This window comes from Acipenser ruthenus, chromosome 4 (genome assembly GCF_902713425.1).
Source record: "Acipenser ruthenus chromosome 4, fAciRut3.2 maternal haplotype, whole genome shotgun sequence".
NCBI lineage: Eukaryota > Metazoa > Chordata > Actinopteri > Acipenseriformes > Acipenseridae > Acipenser > Acipenser ruthenus.
Window position 1 is genome coordinate 48,272,311 of NC_081192.1, and position 24,557 is coordinate 48,296,867.

Here is a 24,557-nt window from a genome sequence, read left to right on the forward strand (position 1 = left end):
AATGACATCTTTGAGTTTGGTTGTTTGATGGTTTCTATTTCTTCCAATTATTCCCAGATTGTGCAAGAGGCCCTGGACAATGCTAGAGAAGGCCGCACTTGTATTGTTGTAGCACATCGGCTGTCCACTATCCAGAATGCTGATAAGATTGCAGTGCTGCAGAACGGCCAGGTGGTGGAGCTGGGGACACACCAACAACTTCTCTCCAGACAGGGAGCATACCATTCACTTGTTAATGTCCAGATGCAACACAAATGAATAAGCCATGAAAACTAAGACCATATGCAGGACCCCCAGGTTTACAGTTTACCATGTTTACTATGCTTTTACAAGCATAGTAAAGTCTATCCTTCATTTGTACAGGTTACTCCACAGACCTTACCGATTTTTATTGTTTGGATTTAAAAGTGCTTTAGTGAATTTTTGTTTCACCATATTGTAAGGAATACATTTTCACCTTAACAAAACAGGTAAGGCTATGGCCAAAGGTCTTGCATCACCCTCTGTATAGAATTAACTAATTTTGCTTCATAAAGTCAAATGAAACCTGCTGAATAATGATACGTTAACATATTGAATTACATATTGCTTTGTGGTTTTCCATATATTTAATGAAAAACTTTTGGCCATAGCTGTATGAATGGTGGCTTTTTGTGGTTCTTGTTGTAAAGACTTAGAACATCTACACGCACTGAAGAAAGAATTTGCTTTCAGTCCAGCGTAGTTGCAGATGGAAACATAACAATTATTATCCAAATTAAAATTAATGTTTAATAATACCACCTGCACATTTTATAGTTTCTGATGAAGCCAGAGCAAGGTGCAATTTCTTTAATGAAGTCAGTTTGAAAATGATTACTGAGGGTGCTGGTGGTAATTTATTGTACTGGCCTTATTGCTTTCTTAGTGACTGCTGCAAGTTAAAATATGCACATGAGTGCATGATGCATGCCACATATCTATGTAGAGCCAGCAATAAACAGATTAATTTAATAAGCAGTCTCTGCTTGAAAAGCCCAGGACTGAATGATAAGAAGTGTTGTAGTGAAGACTGAGATGTACTTGCAGAAATGTGAGGGGAAGCTTTCATGGCATCTGATGACAGCGCCAGTGCCCCTCACCTTTCACTAGCACAATATTAAAATATTTATACATTGTGATGTGGTCGGATTATGATCATTCTTATTAAAGTGAATCGGAATTAGAATAAACTAAGCAGCAAACCAACCAAGATGGTTCACTTACAATATTCCTGGGATTCAAACCAGAAATGTAACACACACACTTTAAATGAAACAGACAGCCTTGTCACACTTTTGTCAATCACATTTATTTAGATGCATAACAATTGTATCATTCTAAGCTTTATATTCCAGGAAGCAGCTTTTATAGACATTGTTATATAAATCACAGTATTTGATCAACAGTCATTCTTAGATTACATTCGGAGAAAAATGAAGCAAGTGCATGGTCTGCACTTTTCTTTCCTGTTTCTTTCTTTAGGTGGAAGTATCCTTTAAAAAGCAACATTCTTCACACGTTACTTTCTCTCAGCACAAAGGTTCCCCCGTGACATTAGCTATAGCATATTAACTAAATACCCCTACCCAGTGAACCAAGACATTTTGCTGTATAGTGATATTTCCCATTTGTACAGACATTTATAATCTTCATATCCAATGCATGACAGAGTTGGTAATAAGTGTTGCTTTCAAAATACCCACAAGCGTCTATCATCAGTTTTCATGTAAATAATTGATGCCTAGTCTGGGGAACATTTTGTGCAGGATCAGGGTCATTTAGAGGATATTTCTGATTATGCTGCAGCCCCCTTGAAACTACTGTATTATGTGGAACCACTGCTCCACAATGCCTACTCAAATACTGCCTAGTTTATTTCTTCATACATAAAATACATATGCGTCATTCACTATTCCTTTTAATCTACTGGAAGTTCATTTTTTTTTTTTTTTACTTCATTCAACATGAGAACATGCATATTAGGACTTCTTTGGGCACTTTGACGTAAATACAAATCCAAACATTTTGTATGAAACATTTTTTTGACACAGGCTGCCTCTTCTCACTGTGGAGAGCAGCTTACAAAATGATTTTTGTACTTTGAAAAAAGTACCTTTTAACAACTGTACACTTGTGTCTAGTGTCACAAGAGTTTTTCTTTTTAGTAATAGTAATTCCACTATTTGATAATTTAGGCTGTGGTTAGATTCAGGTCTACTGGATAAACTAATAAAGACTGGGATTAAAAATAATTTTTTAAGCTGATAAAACCAAAAGCTAGCTTCTTCTAATTTTAAAAAACATTGGTCCAGATACAAGAAGCATTTACTTCAGTGCTGCGTACTCTATGCAAAAAAAAAAGAATAAACACCAAAGTTGCATATCGGTGACCTTGAATTAAACACACTGAATTATTTATTTAAAATTTTGCAAGTTTGTTTTTCTAAAATCAAACTGCATATGCAACGCCTGAGTAAATGCTTGATGGATTTGACTCATTCCCAGCACATTAAAAGGCTTAAGGGCATTCATGTACAGTACAATCCAGAGCTAACAACAAAACTTCCAAAGTCAGAAACGCAAGCAGGCCCTTTAGCATAGTTAATAGTTTCATTTCCTCTAAACTTATTACTGGCATCACACAGATTTAGCTAATTATGCACAGGTTCTGAGGTATTCTAGTAGTAATCAAACAGTCAAATTAACCTATAAAAAACTCTGTTATAGGAAATAATAGTCATGTTAATTAGAAACATATTTTTTTTCCCTATCAAAACTATTTGTAAATTGACTGCATGTAGTAGTTATTGCAGGTGGATCATTTGCATTGTTTTGTGCACAGTTAATAAAAATGCATTGCTACTGCAAAGTGATGTATTATGTTGCACCACATTTTCCAGTCTCATTAACCCTGTAAGGTTGGATGCTTTACTGACTGTGTCAATCAACACCCTTAAAACCACATGGTGAGGAAAAAAATAAATAAAAACACCACCTCAGGCCACTCTGCCTACAGCTGAGACAGAGTGAGTAGCTGCAGCATATCATGGAATGCCTTGCTGAGGTTCTGAAATAATTTGTCTGCATCCGTTTCTGGGCAGGACTTCCAGGCTGTGCAAGCTGCCACAATCCTGTTAGAAACAAAAAAGAAATATCAAGGCAAGATTATTTTACAGATACATTTCAAACAGCTTATGGGGAAAGCTGTTGGGCACGAAGGCACCAAAATCTGTCTCAGCACAAAATACATATTATAGAAAACATGTATTTTCATATCTGGTACTACACTATGTTAAAGGAACTGCTGTTTTCAAGCCATCATTTCCCCATGCGATTGAAACCCCTTTTATCCTGCCACTTACTAAACATTTGCTTGCTCTATTGACCGGCATGATTTTGCAGCCAGTTAATTTCACAGCAGAGATACTGCTGGGGTGAAATGACCTTGGAAGTGTAACAGTAAACAGACTTCTGGAAATCTAGAGTAGGGACAAATATGTGTTTATTGCAAAACAGCACATTTGATACCGATGTAGCGAATGGAAGAGGGCGACAGATATGATTTATTTACTATTTTGTGAGCTAAATTTAATACAGGAAACTCTTTTTCTTGACAAGGGGTTCCATTCCATTTTATATGAACATTTTATATTGCTCCTCAGGTGTATCAGAAAAATGTGTAGATATTTTCAGCAAGTTATATCTATTTTCTAGTTTGCACACAGCAATGCAACTTGAATTTCCATTCTTACCTATCATCCCTGATGCGGTAGAAGAACCCATAACCATGATGAACCATTGGAACTACACCCCCAAGGACTGTAGTGTAGCCCACTAGGCTGGTTGAAAGAACAAAATTACCCCCTCCACCACTGAAAAACAATGAACAAAAAAACACACTACAATCACCCCTATTAAATAACAACCGGATATCCATCCCCATTCCAACCTACCTTCCGACATAACAATATAACCCATTCTACAAGTAAAGGTCATTTTTATTATTTAACAAATACATGGGGCATTGTTGCATACATGGTTTGTGCAATGCTCAGCTTTAAACATTGTATTTTCATGTACCTCCGTAAACATTTACATCTTTAGCTACATCTGTTTCAACGCTGTCCTGGAGATGCCAGAAATAGATCAGATAAGGATGGCCACTATTGGATGAAAGGTTCCCAAGATATAGTGAAAATGAAACTGGTATGCTGTACGGGCAGAAATCTGTAATATATCACTGTCACTGGTTGATTCGCAATCAATAATGAATGGCATTTGAACTCTGGTAGAAACATTACCTTTTAGTATAAGCAGGGTCATTGTAGAGGTCATGGACTGGAAGACCCTCTTCTTGTGCAATAAGATACAACCCAAGAAGGTGTCTATCAAAACCTATGAATAGATACAAAATCAAACTGGTTTCAAATGATATGGAGTAAATAAATCAACATAAATAAATCATAATGTAAAGTGAGTGGCATATCGGATCATGAAGTAATGATCATGAAGTAAAAGATCTGACAATGTGGGACGGAAATGGTTCATTTTATAAGACACTAATTGGAAATTAATGGAACTTTATTTAGAGAATCAGAATAACACCATGTATGGACTGTATAATTAATATAGCCGGAGGTTTAAACAACCATATTAGGTCAGAGGCCAAAGTGAAAAATAGCATTAATAACTACTGGATTTGAAAATGGTCAACTAGATATTAGCAGTTAGTAGCAGCAGTGGCGCTGCAGTCAAATTAGTCAAATGTTACAAATTTAAAAAATGTCCATAAAATCAATGATCTGGATTATTTGAATAACTATCGACTACATTGAAAAAAGAAAAAAACGGGCAAATCTTTGGCCATTACCTTTGACTACAAAACAAAAAAAAAGTTTTAGTTCAATTTTATGGATGTTTCAAACTCAAAACAATAAAAAATACCTTTCCCATTTTGTGCCTCATTCATCAGTGTGTTGTGCTTCGCAACAGCACTGAGCAATCTCTGTCGCCTCTTCTCGGTCTAAAAGGGACAAAGAAAAACATTAAAATAACAAACTGTTCAGTGGTCTAGCCTCCAGTCCTGTTTTATTCTGAAAGACTTTGGTAAAGCCTCAATAAGCTAGCTATAAAAGCAACTTAAAGCAGGTTTAATAAGAACATTCTAGAATCTTCCTTTTGCACTTATCAAAGATCCGGCAGAACCACTGCGGTAAAACAAGAACATATGGCATCTAGCTGGATATCAGCAGTGGTAAGATTCTGAAAAAAAGATTCTGAACTGAAAGATTGTTTTTTTATTCTGGAACACTATCATCCCAGAACATGAAACAACAATGACATACATTCAGTGTTGGGTCTAGCATGGCCTTGCACCACTCCACTGACTCCTCGGTGCAGGGCCTCATAGTTTCTGTGCGCCCATGATAGAACCGCCTGGTGGTTGCCGTCTCATAACAGCTCCCTGGTCTGAGAAAAGGGAAGAAAGAAGTCAGGAGGGCAATATCACTGAACATCACCAATCCACCAATGTAGGTAGAACTGAGGAAATTGAAACAAGGTTTAAAATAAGTTAAATGAATACTTAAGTAACTTTTGCTAAAGATTTTTATAGTGAAACTTGAATTAACTAAAGGGACTGCTGGGTTGATGGATGTTCATTTTACAGTATGTGCCTCTGCCATTTAATTGTAAAGAAAAACAATCATGATGGCAGGCCACTGTTTCATTTAGGTGACTAATTACAGGTCTTATTGTAAAATGCTGACAGAAAAACACTAAATTACAGACTATACGATTTTAAGAAGATCAATTTCATATTTCTTTTTTTTGTTTACCAGGAAAGAAACCACCAAGATGTGCAACTATTTTACTAAGGGAAAAAAGCACACAAATTGACACTCAACTGGCTAAATAAATAAATAAATAAATAAATAAATAAATATGAGCGACTACAAGAGGGTGACAGCAGGCACACACAAATTAATGTACTAAATTAAATAACGTACTTTCCATGAAGACGATAGTAGGACAACTGAAGGGCCAGCTGGACAAATGTGTCTGGATGAAGCTTCCTTTTCTTAATTGCAGCTTTGCCAAAGGAAGTGAATGCATAGGATGCTACCTGCAAGTCCTGAGCCTGAAAAGAAAGTGAGCAGGTATGCATGCGAGTTCTGAACTGCTGAATAAAAGGGGCACAAGCCATGCCTTTCCTACTGATCCTTACTTCCATCCTACACACCTTCTTAACCCTTTGCACAATGTATTGGTTTGGATTTACAATGGGAATATGTTGTAATATGTATTTATTTAAATTTAAATCCCATGTACACATTGCTGCACAGTATTTTATGAAAGCCAACACTGTTGCAGGCACTTAAAGAGTACATAAGGACCTTTTTATTTTATTATGTTACATGTTTTATTGTGTTACATGTTTTCTGCTTTCCTGTCCAACCACTCTCTGCTTGACCCTCTCCAATCTGGCTTCCGCTCTGCTCACTCCACTGAAACCGCCCTCCTGTCTGTCACCAACTCACTAAACTCTGCCCGAACTGCCTCTCTCTCTCCTTTGTCCTAATTCTCCTCAACCTCTCTACTGCCTTTGACATGGTCGATCACTCTATTCTACTATCCTCTCTCGCTGACCTGGGAATCTCTCGCACTGCTCTGGCCTGGTTCTCCTCCTACCTCTCCAACTGCACTTACCAGGTAACCTAGAGTTGAGCAACCTCCACACCTCTCCTGTTCTCTCTCTACAACCGCTCCCTGGGCCCCCTCATCGCATCCTATGGTTTCTCATACCATTTCTATGCTGATGATGCTCAGATTTTCCTCTCGGTCCCCACCTCTGACTCCACCATCCCCTCCCGTATCTCTACCTGTCTGTCTGCTATCTCCTCCTGGAGGCACTTGCATCACCTCAACCTCTCTAAATCTGACCTCCTTTTCTTTCCCTCCTCCTCCTCCCCCTCCTCTGATCTCTCTATCTCCGTTCCTCTGGAATCTACCACACTCTCTCCCTCCTCCTCAGCGAAGAACCTCCGAGTCACCCTGGACCACTGCCTCTCTTATTCCCAGCACATCTCCACTCTGGCACGCACTTGCCGATTCTTCCTGAGCAACATATGAAGAACCCGACCCTTCCTCACCAACTACGCCACCCAGCTCCTGGTCCAGGCCCTGGTACTCTTCCCGCCTAGACTACTGCAACTCCCTCCTGGCTGGCCTCCCTGCGTCCGCCACCCGTCCGCTCCAGCTCATCCAAAACTCCGCTGCTCGCCTGGTGTTCTCTCTGCTTTGCTTCTCCCACGCAACTCCACTGCTCCGCTCACTCCACTGGCTCCCGATCACCGCTCGCATCCAGTTCAAGACTCTTGTACCAGCCTACAGATGCCTTGACCAGACTGCAACCAGCTACCTCCAGACCCTCATCTCTCCCTACACCCCCACTCGACCTCTCTGCTCCTCCTGCACTAGAAGACTGGCTCTACCTCCTCTACGCTCCCCTGCCTCCAGAGCCCGCTCCTTCTCCACCCTCACCCCGCGGTGGTGGAATGACCTTCCTACAGATGTCAGGACTGCCTAGTCCCTGACCACCTTCTGGCGCCTCCTCAAGACACCTCTTCAGACAGCACCTGTAGAACTCCTCTTTTTTCCCTCTGGACACTTATCACTCTTCCTTAAATGCGCTTTACTTGCTCTTATCTGCCCCCTATTTTACTGCATTTAATCCTGTACTTTAGAGTACTGTAATCTGTCACAAGTGTTATTTAATCTGTAGTATTTTGTATTTAATTATATCCTGATGTAACTATCACTGACACTGTTATCTGCTCCGGTATTGAATTGTATTTTGTCATATTCTTGTACTTACTAGAACCAAAGTCATTGTGTTTTTATCTTGCTCTTAATTGTATTATTACTTGTACTGTGATTCTTGAAATGTATTTTTGTTTTCGACTAAGTCACCCTGGATAAGAGCGTCTGCTAAGAAATAAATAATAATAATAATAATAATAATAATAATAATGTTCCCATGTGTTGCTACAACTATTTACGTAAGGTGTCTATTGTTTTAATTTTTTTAAAACATTTTTTTACATTTGGACTACTTTTTTAAACTTTTAATTGCATTCCCTGCCTCAAGGTGGCTTCACATGTACCTGCATGGACCTCTCAGAACTACATTTCCCATCATCCTCCTGCTCACTGGTAAATCCATCTCAGTTACATATGTGAGCTGGAGGATGATGGGAAATGTAGTTCTGAGAGGTTCATGCAGGTACACGTGAAGCAATCTTGAAGCAGGGAATGCAATTTAAAAAGTTTAAAAAAGTGGTCAAAATGTTCAAAAGAAAAAAAAACAACAAAAAAAAACACTAAAATAATACACATACCTTACATAAACAGTTGTAGCAACACATGGGAACATGTAACACAACAAAATAAAAAGGTCCTTATGTAACCGCTTCATGTGTTGTGGGTCATACTGACTCCAATGGTCAAGGTGCAATCAGACCTACATCAAAGTTAACCAGATCCAGCAGTTTATCTTAGCGTTGTATCTGAAAAGAATGTGCTGATCCTTAATTAACATAAAACAACAAATGAAGAGCCAGAACATTTCCAGCAAAATAAAAGGGGGGTCAGTGATGGAATGAAAATGAAATTTAAGGAGGAAAAAATTGTAACCTGAAAGCATTACTATACACTTTGTTTTAAAGATTACCTTATCGTGATACTGCTGCTTAGCTAGCTCAATATCCTGAAGCACCTTCTCATCCACAGCAAATACAAGTTCCTCTGGCTGAGCGATGTCCCTCACCACCTCTGAACCCTGAAATAGACCAGGGAAACGATAGGGTGACAATGCATCTACTGCGTACATTTAAACTGCAGAAACAAGGTTTTAAAGCTTACCTTCCACTTGCCTTCATTTGCTTTTAATTTCTGATCAATGTAATAGCACATTGATACCAATACCATGGCATCATATGGTGCATGCTGGGGAAAAACAAACAAAAATCCCATTAGAGAACAATCAGAAATTGATTTTCCAAGAAGGGGGACAGGAGATTACCTTGGGAGTTTGCCGATGATCCAGAGTGCAAGACTAGGCCTTTAATCTTTCAGCTTAAAGTGAATATTGATAGGTATGAAAGTTGACATTTGTTTTGTGCACGTTTCATCTTTCTCGGGTGTAATGTTTATTCTCTTACTTGCCGTTTGAACACTAAAATCATTATACATCTCCCTTGCATCCAAACACCCCAGTTTTCTTTACTAAACTTTACAATAAATGGAATGGAAGTTTCTTCCTCCAACAATTTACTGGTGCACCAAAAAGGTCCCTTGAAAAAATAAAGTTCAAATTTAGGGGGAGAGACTTGGGTTTGGGGGTTTTACAGTTAGGGGACCAATTTACATTTGCGGTATGTCAACTATTGTGGCACGCTGGACTGAAAGCTACTGTACACAGTGATGTCCAGTACAGTAATTACTCTTCATACAGTACCGGGATATTAACATGGCTATGCGGCAAAGTTCACGCCAGCTTTATGATGCAGCTTTTAAAACAAGAGTAATCTTGTTTGCTGAAGAAAAGAGAAACCGTGTAGCAGAATGTGAAGCATCTGAGATGTGTGTCAGAAGATGGAGACTCAAATCGAAAGGATATTTTTGTTTGCGAACGTGACAGGAAGTCACGTTGGCCAAATTAAACAAAAGGAGAACAATGAACTGACTGAAAAAGTTAAAGGTAATTTACTCCTTTTCAGCTACCGTAAAGTGCAAGGACTGCCGTTCAATACTGGAAGTACTGTGCTGTACATATAGCTGGTGATGTGCTCTGATGCTTTAATGTACGGCAATACACAGTGTTCCATGCTGGCATCTAGAAATTGAAGAAAAGGTAATTTAACCATTAGATTTTTTTTTTTTTTTTTTTGCATTGAGTTTTTTTTTTTTGGTCTTCGAGTTTGGGGGTGTGACTTGAATCCAGGGGCGACGTAAATTTGAGTAAATACTGTATTTGGGGGTTTCAAAATCATATGCACATCATCATAGAGACAGAGATGTTTTGCATTGTTTTAATTTTGTTTTATTCCGGCTTTTACACACTCCCTCCTGTATATGAATATACCCAGCTGCTGTCCTCAATGAACTAAATGACTTGTGACCACTTACTTATAACCAGTGTAACAGTAATATTGGCATGCTGCATTACCAAATCATTATACTATACCCAAAATTACCCTCAAGCAATATTTGTATATTAATGTGATTAAGTTAATCACTGAACTCAAACTACTGAGATTGTAGTTTCAGAAACCCCTGTCCAAAAAAACTTTTTTCATTAAACATATTATATTTAGCAAATGTGTAATCACTTTATATTGGCAACGGTACAAAAAAAATAATAAATAAATAAATATAAATAAAAAAATCACTTACATCACAGTTTGAACCAAAAGAACCATCAGCATAGCAGAGGAAGTTGTAGGATTTGTCTCCCCAGCGTATAGTTGGATCTCCAGTCAACGCTACTAAAGTCATCTAGTTTAAGAGAATGACAATTCATAAGTTCAAAATGCTCAATGAGTTCTAAGGTAAAACCATCAGAAATTAAGTCGAGTTAAGCACGATAGAACAGCACGAAAGACTACGAAGCTGGAAACTTATCATACTTCAAAACCGTGTCTACATTTATATATATATATACATATACACACACACTACCGGTCAAAAGTTTTAGAACACCCCCATTTTTCCAGTTTTTATTGAAATTTAAGCAGTTCAAGTCCAGTGAATAACCTGAAATGGTACAAAGGTAAGCGGTAAACTGCCAGAGGTTAAAAAAAAAAGTTTAGGTTACCAAAAACTGAAAAATGATGTACATTTCAGAGTTATACAAAAAGGCCTTTTTCGGGGAACAAGTAATGGGTTAACAACTTACAGCTGTTCTGCAGCAATGGAAGTAAATTAAGCCTTGAAAGTTGATGCTAACAATTCCTACAGGTGTCTCAACTTTTGTTGATTACTTACAAACCCTCTGTCTGTATAAAAGCAGTGTTGGAACAGACTGTGTTACTACACCCTCTTATGCATTATTTGGACAGTATTGTACTGCAGGAAGTAGTATATTGCTCTCATAATGGCGAGAAAAAGGCAATTAACAAAGGAAGACAGACAGACCATTATAACCCTTAAAAGTGTAGGTCTTTCCTTTAGAGAAATTGCAAAGAAAGCCAAGGTGTCAGTGAGTACAGTTTCCTACACCAGCAAAAGGCACTTGGAAATTGGAGGAAACTCCGACAGGAAGAGGTCTGGCAGACCCAAAGCCACAACAGAATCAGAAGACAAGTTTCTGAGAGTCAACAGCTTGCGTGATAGGCGGCTCACAGGACAACAGCTTCAAGCACAGCTTAACACTGGTCGAAGTAAGCAAGTCTCAGTTTTAACTGTGAAGAGAAGACTTCGAGCTGCAGGTTTGACAGGACGAGTGGCAGTAAGAAAGCCATTGCTAAGATGGCAAAATAAGAAAAAGAGGCTTGCCTGGGTCATGAAGCACCGCCAGTGGACTACTGAAGACTGGAAGAAGGTCTTATGGACCAATCAATCAAAATTTGAAATCTTCGGTTCATCAAGCAGGGTTTTTGTACGCTGTCGAGTAGGCGAAAGGCTGGTTCCTCGGTGTGTGACACCAACTGTCAAACATGGAGGAGGAAGCGTGATGGTCTGGGGCTCTTTTGCTGGATCCAGAGTTGGCGACTGGATCCAGAATTGGCGAGTTGGCACAGAGTGAGTGGCACCCTGAACCAAAACTGCTACCACAGCATTTTGCAGCATCATGCAATACCCTCTGGTATACGCCTAGTTGGTCAGGGGTTCATCCTACAGCAAGATAATGACCCAAAACATACCTCCAGGCTATGTCAGAACTACCTTAGAAGAAAAGAACAAGACGGTAGGCTTCAAATCATGGAATGGCCAGCACAGTCTCCAGACTTAAACCCCATCGAGCTGGTTTGGGATGAACTGGACAGAAGGGTGAAAGCAAAGCAACCTACAAGTGCAACATTCTTCAACACATACAGCTTTGACTTTTGCAATCGAATTTTGGTTTCCTTTTTGCAACAGCAGCCTTCAAGTCAATCCACAACATCTCGATGGGGACTGAAATGGCTAATCCACAACTCTAATCTTCCTTTTTTTCAGAAATTCCTTTGTAGACTTTGAATGCTTAGGGTCATTATCCTGCTGGAATATAAACTTCCGTCCAATAAGCCTTCTAGCACTGGGTAACAAACGAGAGTGCAACATTTCTTGATATTTTCCAGCATTCGATCCTTCTACAATACAAAGGTTGCCAGTGCCTGAAGAAGAGAAACATCACACAACCTCCACCATGTTTAACACTGGGCATTATTAAGTTTTCTTTAAATTCTTCTCCTCTTCCTCCAAACATATTGTTGCTTTCTTGGTAAAAAAAAAGTTAATCTTAAATTTGTCAGACCATAAAATTTGGTATTAAATTAAAAACTCCAATCGCTTTGTTTTGTATATTGTTTTTAACAAAGGTCTGCATTTTGGTTTCGCCCATGGACATTCATCTTGTTAAGGTATTGTTGAATTGCTCGCATGTGAATTTCTTAAACATCTTCTCTCAATCTTCTCTTGTGTCAAATCTTCTCTTGTGTCTGCAGTAATCCAAGGATTTTGCCGGGCTGCTCAAACGATTCTTCTCCCAGATTTTGCAGAAATCTTTCTTGGTCTTCCAAACCTGGAGCTAGTTGCAGTAGTTCCTGTTCTCCTGTGTTTGTCAATAATAGCCCACACATTGCTTTTCGGTAAATCCAGTCTGTCTGCTATTTTTCTGGTAGTTTCCCCTTTTCGTTTACTTGTATCACTGCCATTTTGAGATTGTTGCTGTACCATTTTTGTTGCTTTTTTGAAATCACAAAGTTCCAATTTATTTTGCAGCACTTGATTATTATATATGTATTTATTCTATCATCAGGTATTGGTTTTCAATCATGAAAATTGTCAATAATTAGCAACGAATGGGTTTCATACGAAATATGTTGATTGCCCAAATACTTTTGTCAAAGTATGAAATTAGTTTTAATTAGTTCATTTTATTCATGTTATGTAATAATATGTTTTATTTTAAAGCTGAATCTTTACTTTAATTTAGATCTTTCAATAGAACAATTAGAAATGGTAGAAATCACTTTGTGGTTTTTCTCATTTTTTTTAACCAAACACCTTTGTCTATGACTGTATATGTTGCTCAAGCATACTGTTCAGAACATTTCTTTGTTTGGAAGTGAAAAATAGCAAATGTTCTTTTTGTCGACAAAGCAAACCTAACCTAATCTGAAGTGTTAGGACTCCAAGGAGATCTCGCAAGCAAGTGGACTTCGACAGGACTGCATCTACTGTGCTTTGATACTTGAGCGGCTGTCAAGCAGAGTTGAAGTTAACCTCTGGAGATAACAAGAATCCATACATCTATTAAATTCCTTTGTTTTTCCTCTTTTGCTGTTAACACATACAAGACTGCATTTGAAGGAGAGGGAGAAAGAATAGAGATAGGGGAAGTAATGGAACATGTAGACGATCTTTCAATGTAGTGAGTATATGGAAATGTATGAGGTTTGGAAGGAAAAGTTATCCCCAGAAAATGAAGTCAGAGATGGATACTTGTAAAACCCCAGAAGGTGTGTCAAAATGAATATGCTAGAACTTTGGAAGGACTGATTAAGACAGACAGAAGGTTAACCACCATGGCTAGATGTAGCAGTGTTCTGTTTTATCTGAACCATTAGGAAGTCAGTTTAGCAAATTGAGACAGTAAGACATTTTTTGACCACTAATGAGGAAAATAAGAAAGCGATCAGCTACATTAGAGAAACGGCAAAGGCAGTTCTCTGAATTCTATCATCAAAATCAGGGACACTAGCAGTAGAGGTTTGCCCCATCATCAAAATTTGGTTCTTTATCTCTTACGGGTGAACACAGAACTCCCTCCCAAGAGATTTTCTTTTTTATTACTACGTATTGACTAAAGTGTTTCAGATGGCACAGTCATAAAAAGCTGTCACATTCCATACCAGTTCCATTTACTTCTGACCATACCTACACACACATACCTTTTTGACGACAACCTAGAAGTTAATACTAGACCAGATGGGCACACCCTGTATCGAAAGTGAACAAGATGTTTGAAAACATTACTTTACATTTCTTACCTGGGTATAATTGTCAGGTGTTGAATAAGGGGTGACATCATCGAGAGACACCACAAACAAACTGCTCTGAATTGTTTCAAGTAAAGTCAGATTCTTTGGGTCCAGTTCAATGAGATACTGCCGTGCCTAAAATAAAGTTAATATGCTATAATTACCTTTTTGTTCACACTGCCACAATATGTCTACTGAAAAAACAAAACCAGAGTTTTAGAATTCAACCTTAATAATACTGAAGTAGGGCGGCACACATTGATAGCCCTGCAATGGTGCGAGGTTAGTTCATGTATTAGATGTGAAAAAGAAGTTTCACTAACTTGAGCCCAGCGGGTTCGCTCTTCAGTGGTCAAAGCAGAAAGTCCAACTCCATTGGGTTCACGGTCACACCTTTGTCTGATTATTGTAAACTGCCTGATAAGACAAGAACAAGACACGAGTGAACTGGTTTTAAACGTATTTTCACAGAGCATATGCAACTCTATCAATGCACACTAATCTATAACTCGCTTTCCGATTGCCAGTCAGAACATCAAAATCAAAACTGCATTTTCTTTTTGCCCTTTTTTTTAATTCCATTTTAAATTTTTTTTGTATTTGTTTTTAATTGTTCTATTTTTACAAACTGGCTTTTCATCTTAGTTTTTCTAATTGTGCAATTAAACCCACATTTGTTGTCTCTTTTTTAATTTCTGTTTTATTACATTTTGTATTACACCATTTTTAATGTGATGGTTCAATTGTTCTTTTTTGCATGCATGTGTGACGCGCTTGAGGATCCTTGTGATGAAAGGCACAATAGAAATGTGAATTGTATTGTATTGTATTGTATTGTAATATGCACAGAGGTACCAATCTGTTTTGGGAGTGCCCAGCAGTAACGTCTTTAAAAATAAAAAAAAAATGTTTTAGGACATATCACCTGTGCCCTTACATCTACAGTTTGTCACTGCCAGAAGCTCCGTGCCTTGTTTCTACCCTTGCTATTGTATCTAGCTTGACTGTCTCAGACTCTCTTAGTTAGGCATAGGTTGGAAACATATAGTCATTGTTTGATTTTAAACTTTTACTGGAAAAGGGCAATAGGGCTAAATTATAGTCTTGGCTAATCAATGCTTTAGATGGATCTTTTGTAGACAGTAGTGTTTTTTTTTTTTTTTTTTTTTTTTTTTTTTTTATAAATTTAGTCGAGCCAATTATTTTTACCCCGGTTTTCACCCCAATTTAGCATGCCCAATTATTATCTGTATCCCCCGCTCGCAACCCCCCCGCCGACTCAGGAAACGGAGGCTGGAACACGCGTCCTCCGAAACGTGCTCCTTCCAAGCCGTCATTTTTCGCACTGCAGATCCACAGCAATGCTACCAGACCTATAGTGCCGGAGGACAACACAGATCTGGCGGCTCCGCTGCAGAGCCACAGGCGCCCTATCGGCCACAGGGGTCGCTGATGCGCGGTGAGCCGTGGATTCCCCTGCCGACCTAAGCCCTCCCTACCCGGGCAGCGCTCAGCCAATTGTGCGCCGCCCCCTAGGAACTCTCGGTCACGGTCTGCTGTGACATAGCCTGGATTCGAACCAGCGATCTCCAGGCTATAGAGCACATCCTGCGAGGAGCGCCTTTACTGGATGCGCCACTCGGGAGCCCCCGTAGACAGCAGTGTTTTGATGTTTAATTGTTTTTTCTCTCAATACAAATGTATAAATAAATGAATATTGAAGTGTTAAGCAAAAATACCTGGCCTGTATAAAATCACAGCTGACCACTTATGTGGTTGATTTTATTATTATTATTTATTTATTAGCAGATGTCCTTATCCAGGGCGACTTACAATTGTTACAAGCTATCACATTATTTTTACATCCAGTTACCCATTTATGAAGTTGTTTTTTTACTGGAGCAACCTAGGTAAAGTATCTTGCTCAAGGGTACAGCAGCAGTGTTCCCCACCTTGGATTGAACCCACGACCCTCCAGTCAAGAGTCCAGAGCCCTAACCACTACTCCACACTGCTGCCCATTTTACAAGCTAAGTGCAGACTAGTCACCTTATATAATATGTGATGGTAATGTATTTGCACAGTAAATAAGCCTTCATTCTCTTTAAATGGACTATGACCCCTTTTTTTACCCAGATGATAAGAAATCGACTGAAACAGTTTACTATTTACTGCATTAACAGGATTGCATATACCATGAAAACAGCTCTGCCGTGTGCCTGAGGCCAGCTTTCTGCGATCTGCAAGGTAATGTGCCATGCTAACCAGGAGAGTTTATAAGCCGCATGAAGTACCTGAGAAGTTCTGGAGGGCTAAGAATGCGATCCTCATGCACAGCATCAAAAGCAAAGATTCGGCCCCGACACATCACCACTAAATGGGAAGGGCACCGTCCTTCACTCTCTGTATGTGTGAGAAATTCAAACTACAAATTTAATTATTAAAAAAAAAAAATAGAAACAAAAAAAATATTTTTTACCACCAAAATAAACTATTTCAACTCTATCTGAACTCGATATTAAATCAGTTACAACATTTGACAACCTGGTGCTAATTTAAAATGACTGGCTTTGGTCAGATCTATCAAGCAAACCCCATATACCATAGGACATGATTTGTTAAATATTAGAATCCAGGGATTTGCTTTTTTATGGGAACTTGCAAGCAACAACAGCTGCTGACTATATAGCACACTGTCAATGTCAGAAGTAAATCCAACTGCTTACAGTAGCTATACCCTGTACTTGCATTGATAGATATGCAATGCAAATAAAGGGATGAATTGCAAGAAAATCATTGAAAATATCATCTCAAATACTGCTTTCGTACCGGTCTTGAAGTAGTTGATAATAGCATCTCTAGTGACTCCTGGCACTTTACAGGTACAGTACAGGTTCCGGAACTGGTCCATGTCTAAAGGTGAGCTTCCTGCCTTATGTACAGCCAGCCTTTCACTGAAACAAATGTATAAATAAGACACATGTCAGTAGTGACATACATCTCCCTCCACATCTATAAAGGACAAATGAGAACAATCTGTATCATGAAAAGGAAATCATCTTGACCTACAGCCACCGCACGAACACGTCATGCAAGTTTGATAGACAGATACAGACAACCTCCATCTCACTCTCAGAAAAGGTCCTTAGCAGGTTTCATAATAACTGGATAAGCAATTTACACTTTTGCTCTATTTTTTTCCAAGCTAGTTTTATTTGCTGATCACTGGCGTTTCAAAATGCACAATATCTACTTTTTGAAACTTTACATACGTCCTTATGAGGTCCCAGTACAGCAGTGTGTACCACACAGCAATGCTTGATCTTTCCAGCTGGGTGCCTGCTTTGGGTGGCCAGTAGTGTTCCAGGTAGGGAGCAGGGCCTCCAAAGTTCACATTGAGCTGTGATGGAATGCGGACTTCAAGGTAAGCACTGTTCAGCCACCACTCTTCCAGCTGTGAATGCAAGACATTGTTAAGACCACTTTAGAGTAAAGAATCCCTTAAACAGAATCAACATGATTATAACTCTCTTTATTATAAGGACTTTAAATTATAAGGACTTCTGGGGCTACAGTGAAAACCATAATCTGTCACATGATAGTGTATAACAAAACACAAGACAGATTTTAAAACCAAGGGTTAACACACACACACACACACATTCGTAAGGGGCGTTTGGTGCCTGCCCTATATTTCTCTGCTGAAACAGTGCAAAATATGACATATTGAAAGTCTTACCCAATTTCTTTTCACCCTGGCTCTCTTCAGTAATTTTTGATGCAACTCTTTACCAATGCCTTCACCAAAACCCTTAACTAGCTCCGAAGTTTTCTTAAAATCCTCTTTAGATGAGAATGGCTTCACTAGAAAAGAAATACAGGCAAAACAGCATAGATTTGTTACTAGAGTAATCCGTCGGGTATCTGCCCTTACCGTTTAAGTTTTTGTACACTGTGTTGTATGTACCCCGCTACCATTGCTAGTAATGTCAAGTGAGCTGTTCAGCGTGTTGACTTGATATGTAAACAAATCCTGTTCGCCTGCGGGGTGTATCAACTTCAACCTTCATCTCGATCTCCTGCCTGTCACTCAGCAAATGCATGCACCTATTAAAACTCTGTATCTTTCTAAACAAGGGATTTAGACGTGCTCCCTAATAAAAGGTGAATCTCAAAACAATAAGTGTTGTTGGAGATTTCAAAAAAGAAAATCAATATAAGACTAAAACTAAAAACACTAACTGTACTGCATTGGAGAAGAGCTATTATTTAAATTGAGTATATTATTGAGGTGTCAGAAATATATTTCATCATTTAATGCAGTATCAGCATTAGCAGTCACCATTGCCACAACATGTTTTTGGGGGTAAAATGAAGAAGAAATGTGCCTGACTATAGTTTTACATTTCATTCTGCAATAGCAAATGTGACTTTAAAAATCATTTTTGTATGTTTTTAAGTATTAAATACTCGGGCCCACTATCTCAAAATATTTGCCATTTGGAACCCAAAAAACTCTAATATGGCTTAAGGGGATAATTTATTTATTGATAATTCAGCTGTCGGGCTGAACAAAAGACGTTCTGCCAAAATTAGATATAATTTTTGGCACACTAATACAAGAATCTCAATTGTCTGGTTTCACAAAAAGGTATGGGAAACCAGTCGGAAATGTTAACTACAAGCTTTGAACATAACTTTTCCTGAAAAAAAATTCTACTGGAACAGTTTAATAAAATTCCACACCTGCATCCAAATATTTCTGCAAAGATTCCTCGAGCGAAGGCACTGGCAATGGAGGCAGGGAGCTCTGATACTGAAACGTGCGCTCCACTGTTGATTCAAAAACTTGATTGTCCATCTTCTACCTGGATAACGGCTAAAACGATAAAAACAAACAAATGACGTTTATTATACTTTATCTGTTTTTGTTTAGTTTACATACTTTAACTGGACAAACATGATAGTCCATCATTTCATTCATAACTATTAAACTCGATAGTGCTGAATTTAGAAATATTAAAAGAAACGAAAATTCAGTGCCAAAGTCTTTTTCTTGAATAAACTGAAAAAGATTTCCAGTCACTGAATTTTGGTTTCTTTTAGTATTTCTAAAGTCCACAGTTTCAGCTTAACATACTTTTTGCTTAATTGGTGACAAAGTGACAGAAGGGCCAATGAGTTTGTGTGTCTGCAGCTAAACTCCCTTTGGTAATGTCTGCAATAAGACCTATAAATAAGATCTCTTCATCGTTCAAAAAGCATTTGGATTACAGATACCTATGTAGTATTTTTTGTAAGAAAGTCTGTGTCGCCCCCCCCCCCCCCCCATACAGTATTAACCTTAGGCAAACAAATGAAGGTTAATGATAGACCAGTTTATTGGTTTCAAATTCATGTCTAAAACAATAAATGCAATCGAACATTGGAAACAGGTGAGGGGAATTTATTGTTGAAAACTTATTTCAAGCCAGTAAGAAATTATTTTGATAATGCTTTATGTAAATCTAGAAGATACTGTAAGACTAGGTTCAAATGTACTAATGTGGGCATTGCATCCATTGCAAATTAATTATTTTGATGGATATACCTTTAAGTAAACCAGTTATTGCTGCAATTCATTATTGTGGCAAATTGTTGCCACATTCTTAACAATAATCCAACTTTTTCAACAATTTAAAAAAGAAAGCTTATCATGAACTGGACAGGATTTATTGATTGACACTTGACAACAGTCAATAACTGGGCTGACACGTAGACACGGGCATCTGGGGCGGGTTTAGTATTACCTATGGATCTCAACTGGTAGTACCGTCACGTAAGTCAAATTATAATTAAATTTTAAAATCAGAAAGTGCTACAATCATTACTGCAGCGGATGATGTAAAGTAATTTGGAAGCCAAATATATACCAAGTAGTAGTATGAGCAGAAAAATACATTAAAAGCACCGCAGGACAAAAATTAAAAATAAAGTAATTTGATAAACTTCACGTTTATCTTTTTTAGCCTCTGGATATATTGTCCAGCTACAGACCCGTCCCCCAAACTCCATGGATGCAGAGAGAGCTATGTCTATATCATATAGACCAATTGTTTTGACATCCAAAATATGTAAAATAATGACGAGAATGATAAATAGAAGGTTAAACTTCTTTAGAAAATATGTTATTATCTGAAGTACAGAGTGGGTTTAGAAAACACAGAAGTACTACAGATCAAGTAATAAGATTGGAGCCAGATATTAAGAAAGCTTTTGGTAATAAGGAGACTTTAATAGTGGTCTTTATTGATTTGGAAAAAGCGTATGATATTGTGGAAAGAAGGTTTGTTATTTAAAATGCATAATATGGGGATACAAGGAAAATGTTTTGGTTGTATTTTTGATCGTATAGGACTATTCAAGTCAGAGTGGGTACTGAGTATTCAGAAGAGTATAAGGTGGTAAATGGTACTCTTCAGGGGAGCGGTGTTAGTCCAGTTTTATTTAAGATAATGATACATGATTTGCCAAAAAAAAAAAAAAAGATGTTAATGTGTCATTGTTTGCTAATGATGGGGCATTATGGAAAAGTGGTAGGAACGCAGGAAAGATGCAGATGGCAATGGATGAGGTACTGGTTGAGTTGGCATGGAATGACCCAAAACTGAAATTATAAGATGACCATATAAAAAGAAGTTTCTGACAAGTGTGGACCTCAGTTTAAAGAACTTGTATAAAAATGAGTTGTACACGAATGACATTTGAATATATATAATTCCTAAATAATGGGAAAGCACTCTGCATATTCCATACAAAGACACGAGACATCCAAGAAGACTGCAAGTTCATTGATACAGAGGATATAAAAGGAATATCATATTCCAATAGAAATACACAATAAAAAGTTTAATACTGTCCAGATTATTTATTTATATACTCTATATGGTGCCACTGCTGTGTATGGAGCAGGTTATAGTATCCAAAGCTCGGGGGGGGGGGGTGCCTATAGCAGTTGTAGTTTTAATATGTTTGAAACATACAAAATATACGCTAACACTAAACATTTTAAAATTTGAAAACTGTGCATCGTCCGCACCTCCCCCCTCTAGCTTGTGTTACCCAGAGGCAAACCTTTAATTTCTTCATTCTCCATCTCGATAGCAAAGCGTTGTATAGCGTAAGCTGTATTAAAAGAAATGTTTCGAAACCCCTCTGCTGTTTGGGATTTTTTTGTTAGACGACCAAAAAAAAAAAAAGTTGAATGAAAACTGTGCAAGCGACTCGTATCATTGTGGCATAACCAATCTCTGGGGTCACTTGACAAGCGCAAGTTCATAGTGTTATTAGTATTATTATTAATATGTTTAGTAGTAGTAGTAAAATGCAATTGGTGCTGCAATACAAGCTTACTGTATATATTGCAAGCAATATCAATTACATGTAAACAATGAGTTTTTATTTTTATTTAAATTATAAAAACGATTACTGTTCTATATAATGTATTTTTAAACTACACGTGAAATGTTTTAATCCATTTATATAGATTACCTGTACAATAGGATTTTAAATCAAATATAAACAAGTAGCTATGGTGACATCACCAATACATTATGCAAATTAGTACCATCGAAGGTTCGAACCTTCCTTCGGTAATGAGTTCCAAACCTTCGAAGGTCAAAATGTACCCTTCATAGCAGCCCTAATATATATAAATTAAATGTACTACTTCTTAAAATAACAATTTAAATATAACTATCAATAAAACAAAATGACACACACATTAAATTTAAATAATAAAAATAAATATTATTTTAATTAACATAACAAAAAGGTTAAATCACATCAGTTTCCACTTGTAATGCATTAATTGCACCTGTACCTATCCTCAATGCCTGAAATTGAATCCTATCTTTTTTTTTTTTTTTAACCAAGGATTTTGTTGCCATTCCATACGCTTGACACCCATAATAAATTATTGACCGGATTAACGTTACATATACACTTCATCATATTATCTAGCTTATATGCTGTTTCCATGTCAGCCTACTATCAAACCATATTCATAAAAGCTTAAACTCTGATACCCTTTTGATAGGTTCCTTATACAAACCTATGTTTTTGTCATCTGAAATCTTTTTTTAAAGAAAAAAAAATGGTTTCTGTTTTTTTGAAGTCTTAAGGAGAGTTAAGGAGGTCTTCGATGACAGAGACAGGTGCACTTAAACAGTGCTGTAAACAGGGCCGTGAATTTAGTTTTTAAAACCCAACTAACTAAGGTTTCGGTAGTTTCAAATGTATCATTGTAACAAAGAAGTACCAAGTCCCATGCAAGTTCATAACCCCTCAGCTCCAAGCTAGTGCCAGTGGAAGCACACTGTTACTTTTTCCTCTAGATCAATCCTCAGAGAATGCAAAGTTGAAGAAATAGCCAGTTTGGATAGAACTATGTGGCACTTTAGCCTCACCAAAGTGCCCATAAGTAATGCTTGCTTGAATGCATGACAAATGCAAATTCAAAAATCTGCCAAAAATCCAAAATCCCCAGATACTATAATATTTCGCTTGATGCTTGTAGATCTCATCAACATCTATCCAAACATATCTCTAGGTGATTTTTAGAGTTCCCCCACGCAAGTTATTGCGGCATAAACTTGGTACAAAATAACTAAAACAATCACCCCCTCTTGCAGCCATGCTAGCCATAATTATAGACAAGCAGGCCTGTCCAGCATTTTTATACATGACCCTTAGCATGCTGGGATGTTATTTGCTTAATTAACGCATGAGCCACACCTGTGTGGAAGCGCTTGCTTTCAATATACTTGGTGTCCCTCATTTACCCAGGTGTTTCCATTTTTTTTGTCCACTACCTGTGTGTGTGTGTGTATGTGTAATATATTATATTTATATATATATATATATATATATATATATATATTACACACACACATACATGTTGTCCAGGCATTTTTGTTCTATTATTATTCTCACTATTATTGTTCAATAAACGTTGCTTACTTTGTCTACCTCACAGTCTTTTTTCCAGTATATTTTACAGTACATTCACAAATACTTATCCTACTGCTGATTAGCTTAGATTACTTATCGTACAATGAAAACGATTATGCTACGTACAGAGTACTGGGGTGAGAATTGGCCCGGGCTAATGTTGTTCACCCTTCCAGAAGAGTAGTGAGGTGAGAACTGGCCTGACAAGGTGAGGATTAGCCGAGGACAGAACTCACCCGGGGTGAGAATTAACCTGGGTTGAGAATTAGCCTGTAACATCGGCTCTTTCTCAGGAGCGTATATCGGTTTTATATCTTTGTGTTGGATTACGCCACCTACCAGCCCTGCTGCTCCCTTCCCCGTGCACGCTACAATAGTATAAATCATAAGAGGATTATGGAAGTAGACTCTCGCACGCACAAACATCAATATATTTAGTTCACATTTAATAAAAACTCATTAGGGAAACCCATTTGGCAATGTATTTCCGCAAGGGGCAAACTCACAAGCTAACAATTGCTGTCTATGACACACGTCGATGTCAGACGTTAATACACCAATAGCTATACCAATGGTATTACCATTGAACTTGAAAAGCAAACAACGGACTAATCGCGAGAAAAACATACTACTGCTACCAACAGCATATGAACAACAATTTAATAATCTATACTACTGTATATCTTGGTGTTTTATTATTTATTTATTTAGTTATTTATGTATTTATTTATTTATTTTAATGTGCTGGTACAACATTGATTTTAAAACATGTTGTCTTTTCTTTTTTTCCAATGTACCCAAATGCAAATAAAAGTACCTTTTGTTAGTAATGGTGTGCAACTGCGAATCACTCCCAATGAGCCACTCCAACAGACAAACCAAGTCCGGAATATGCAGTTGTTATGTTCGCAAACCGCTTGTTTCCGCCCCAATTTGCAAACATGACCTTTCCCCCAGTTACCCGAAGTACTGCAGCTAGGACTATATAAAGAAGGATAGGACAGTCAATCCCGTGATGCAGTTCGGTACTCAATTACAGGCGCCATTTGTGGAGCCCACTCAGTACTGAATACATTGCGGCGATGCTGTGTTGCAGCGCCAGGATATACCGGTATTTCTTTAATAACAATACAAAATATCGTTAATATAAAGTGACTGCCTGTTATTTATGCGAATTAATGCTTGATTATGTCAAGAAACATTTTGCCAGGGCAAGCGCAAATACGTTAAAAGCATTGCGAAAGTGCTCTCCGGGCTCCAGAAATGCTCCACTGTTTACTAACTCCGCCCACTTGTGAC

The 24,557-nt window shown here is 37.9% G+C and overlaps 2 protein-coding genes across 3 annotated transcripts in view; one reads left to right on the forward strand and one right to left on the reverse strand.

Moving 5' to 3' along the window:
* Positions 1-2,389, forward strand: part of LOC117400291 (ATP-dependent translocase ABCB1-like) — a 49,392-nt gene extending 47,003 nt beyond the window's left edge. For both annotated transcript variants that reach the window (XM_059022474.1, XM_059022475.1), the window contains one exon: positions 58-2,389. In XM_059022474.1, coding sequence (XP_058878457.1) covers positions 58-258 — 201 coding nt within the window. In that variant the 3' untranslated portion in view covers positions 259-2,389. The remainder of the gene's footprint in view (positions 1-57) is intronic.
* Positions 1,312-24,234, reverse strand: crot (carnitine O-octanoyltransferase). The gene is made up of 17 exons (XM_034000031.3): positions 24,076-24,234; positions 19,014-19,146; positions 18,007-18,131; positions 17,540-17,721; positions 17,097-17,221; positions 16,562-16,670; positions 14,591-14,684; positions 14,277-14,402; positions 10,477-10,578; positions 8,944-9,027; positions 8,753-8,860; positions 6,030-6,160; positions 5,367-5,490; positions 4,966-5,044; positions 4,323-4,416; positions 3,774-3,893; positions 1,312-3,152 (listed from the first exon to the last, which is right to left on the reverse strand). The coding sequence occupies exons 2-17, from the start codon at positions 19,126-19,128 to the stop codon at positions 3,032-3,034; spliced, it is 1,839 nt and encodes a 612-aa protein (XP_033855922.1). The 5' UTR covers positions 19,129-19,146; positions 24,076-24,234; the 3' UTR covers positions 1,312-3,031.
* Between the last annotated feature and the right edge of the window lie 323 nt (positions 24,235-24,557).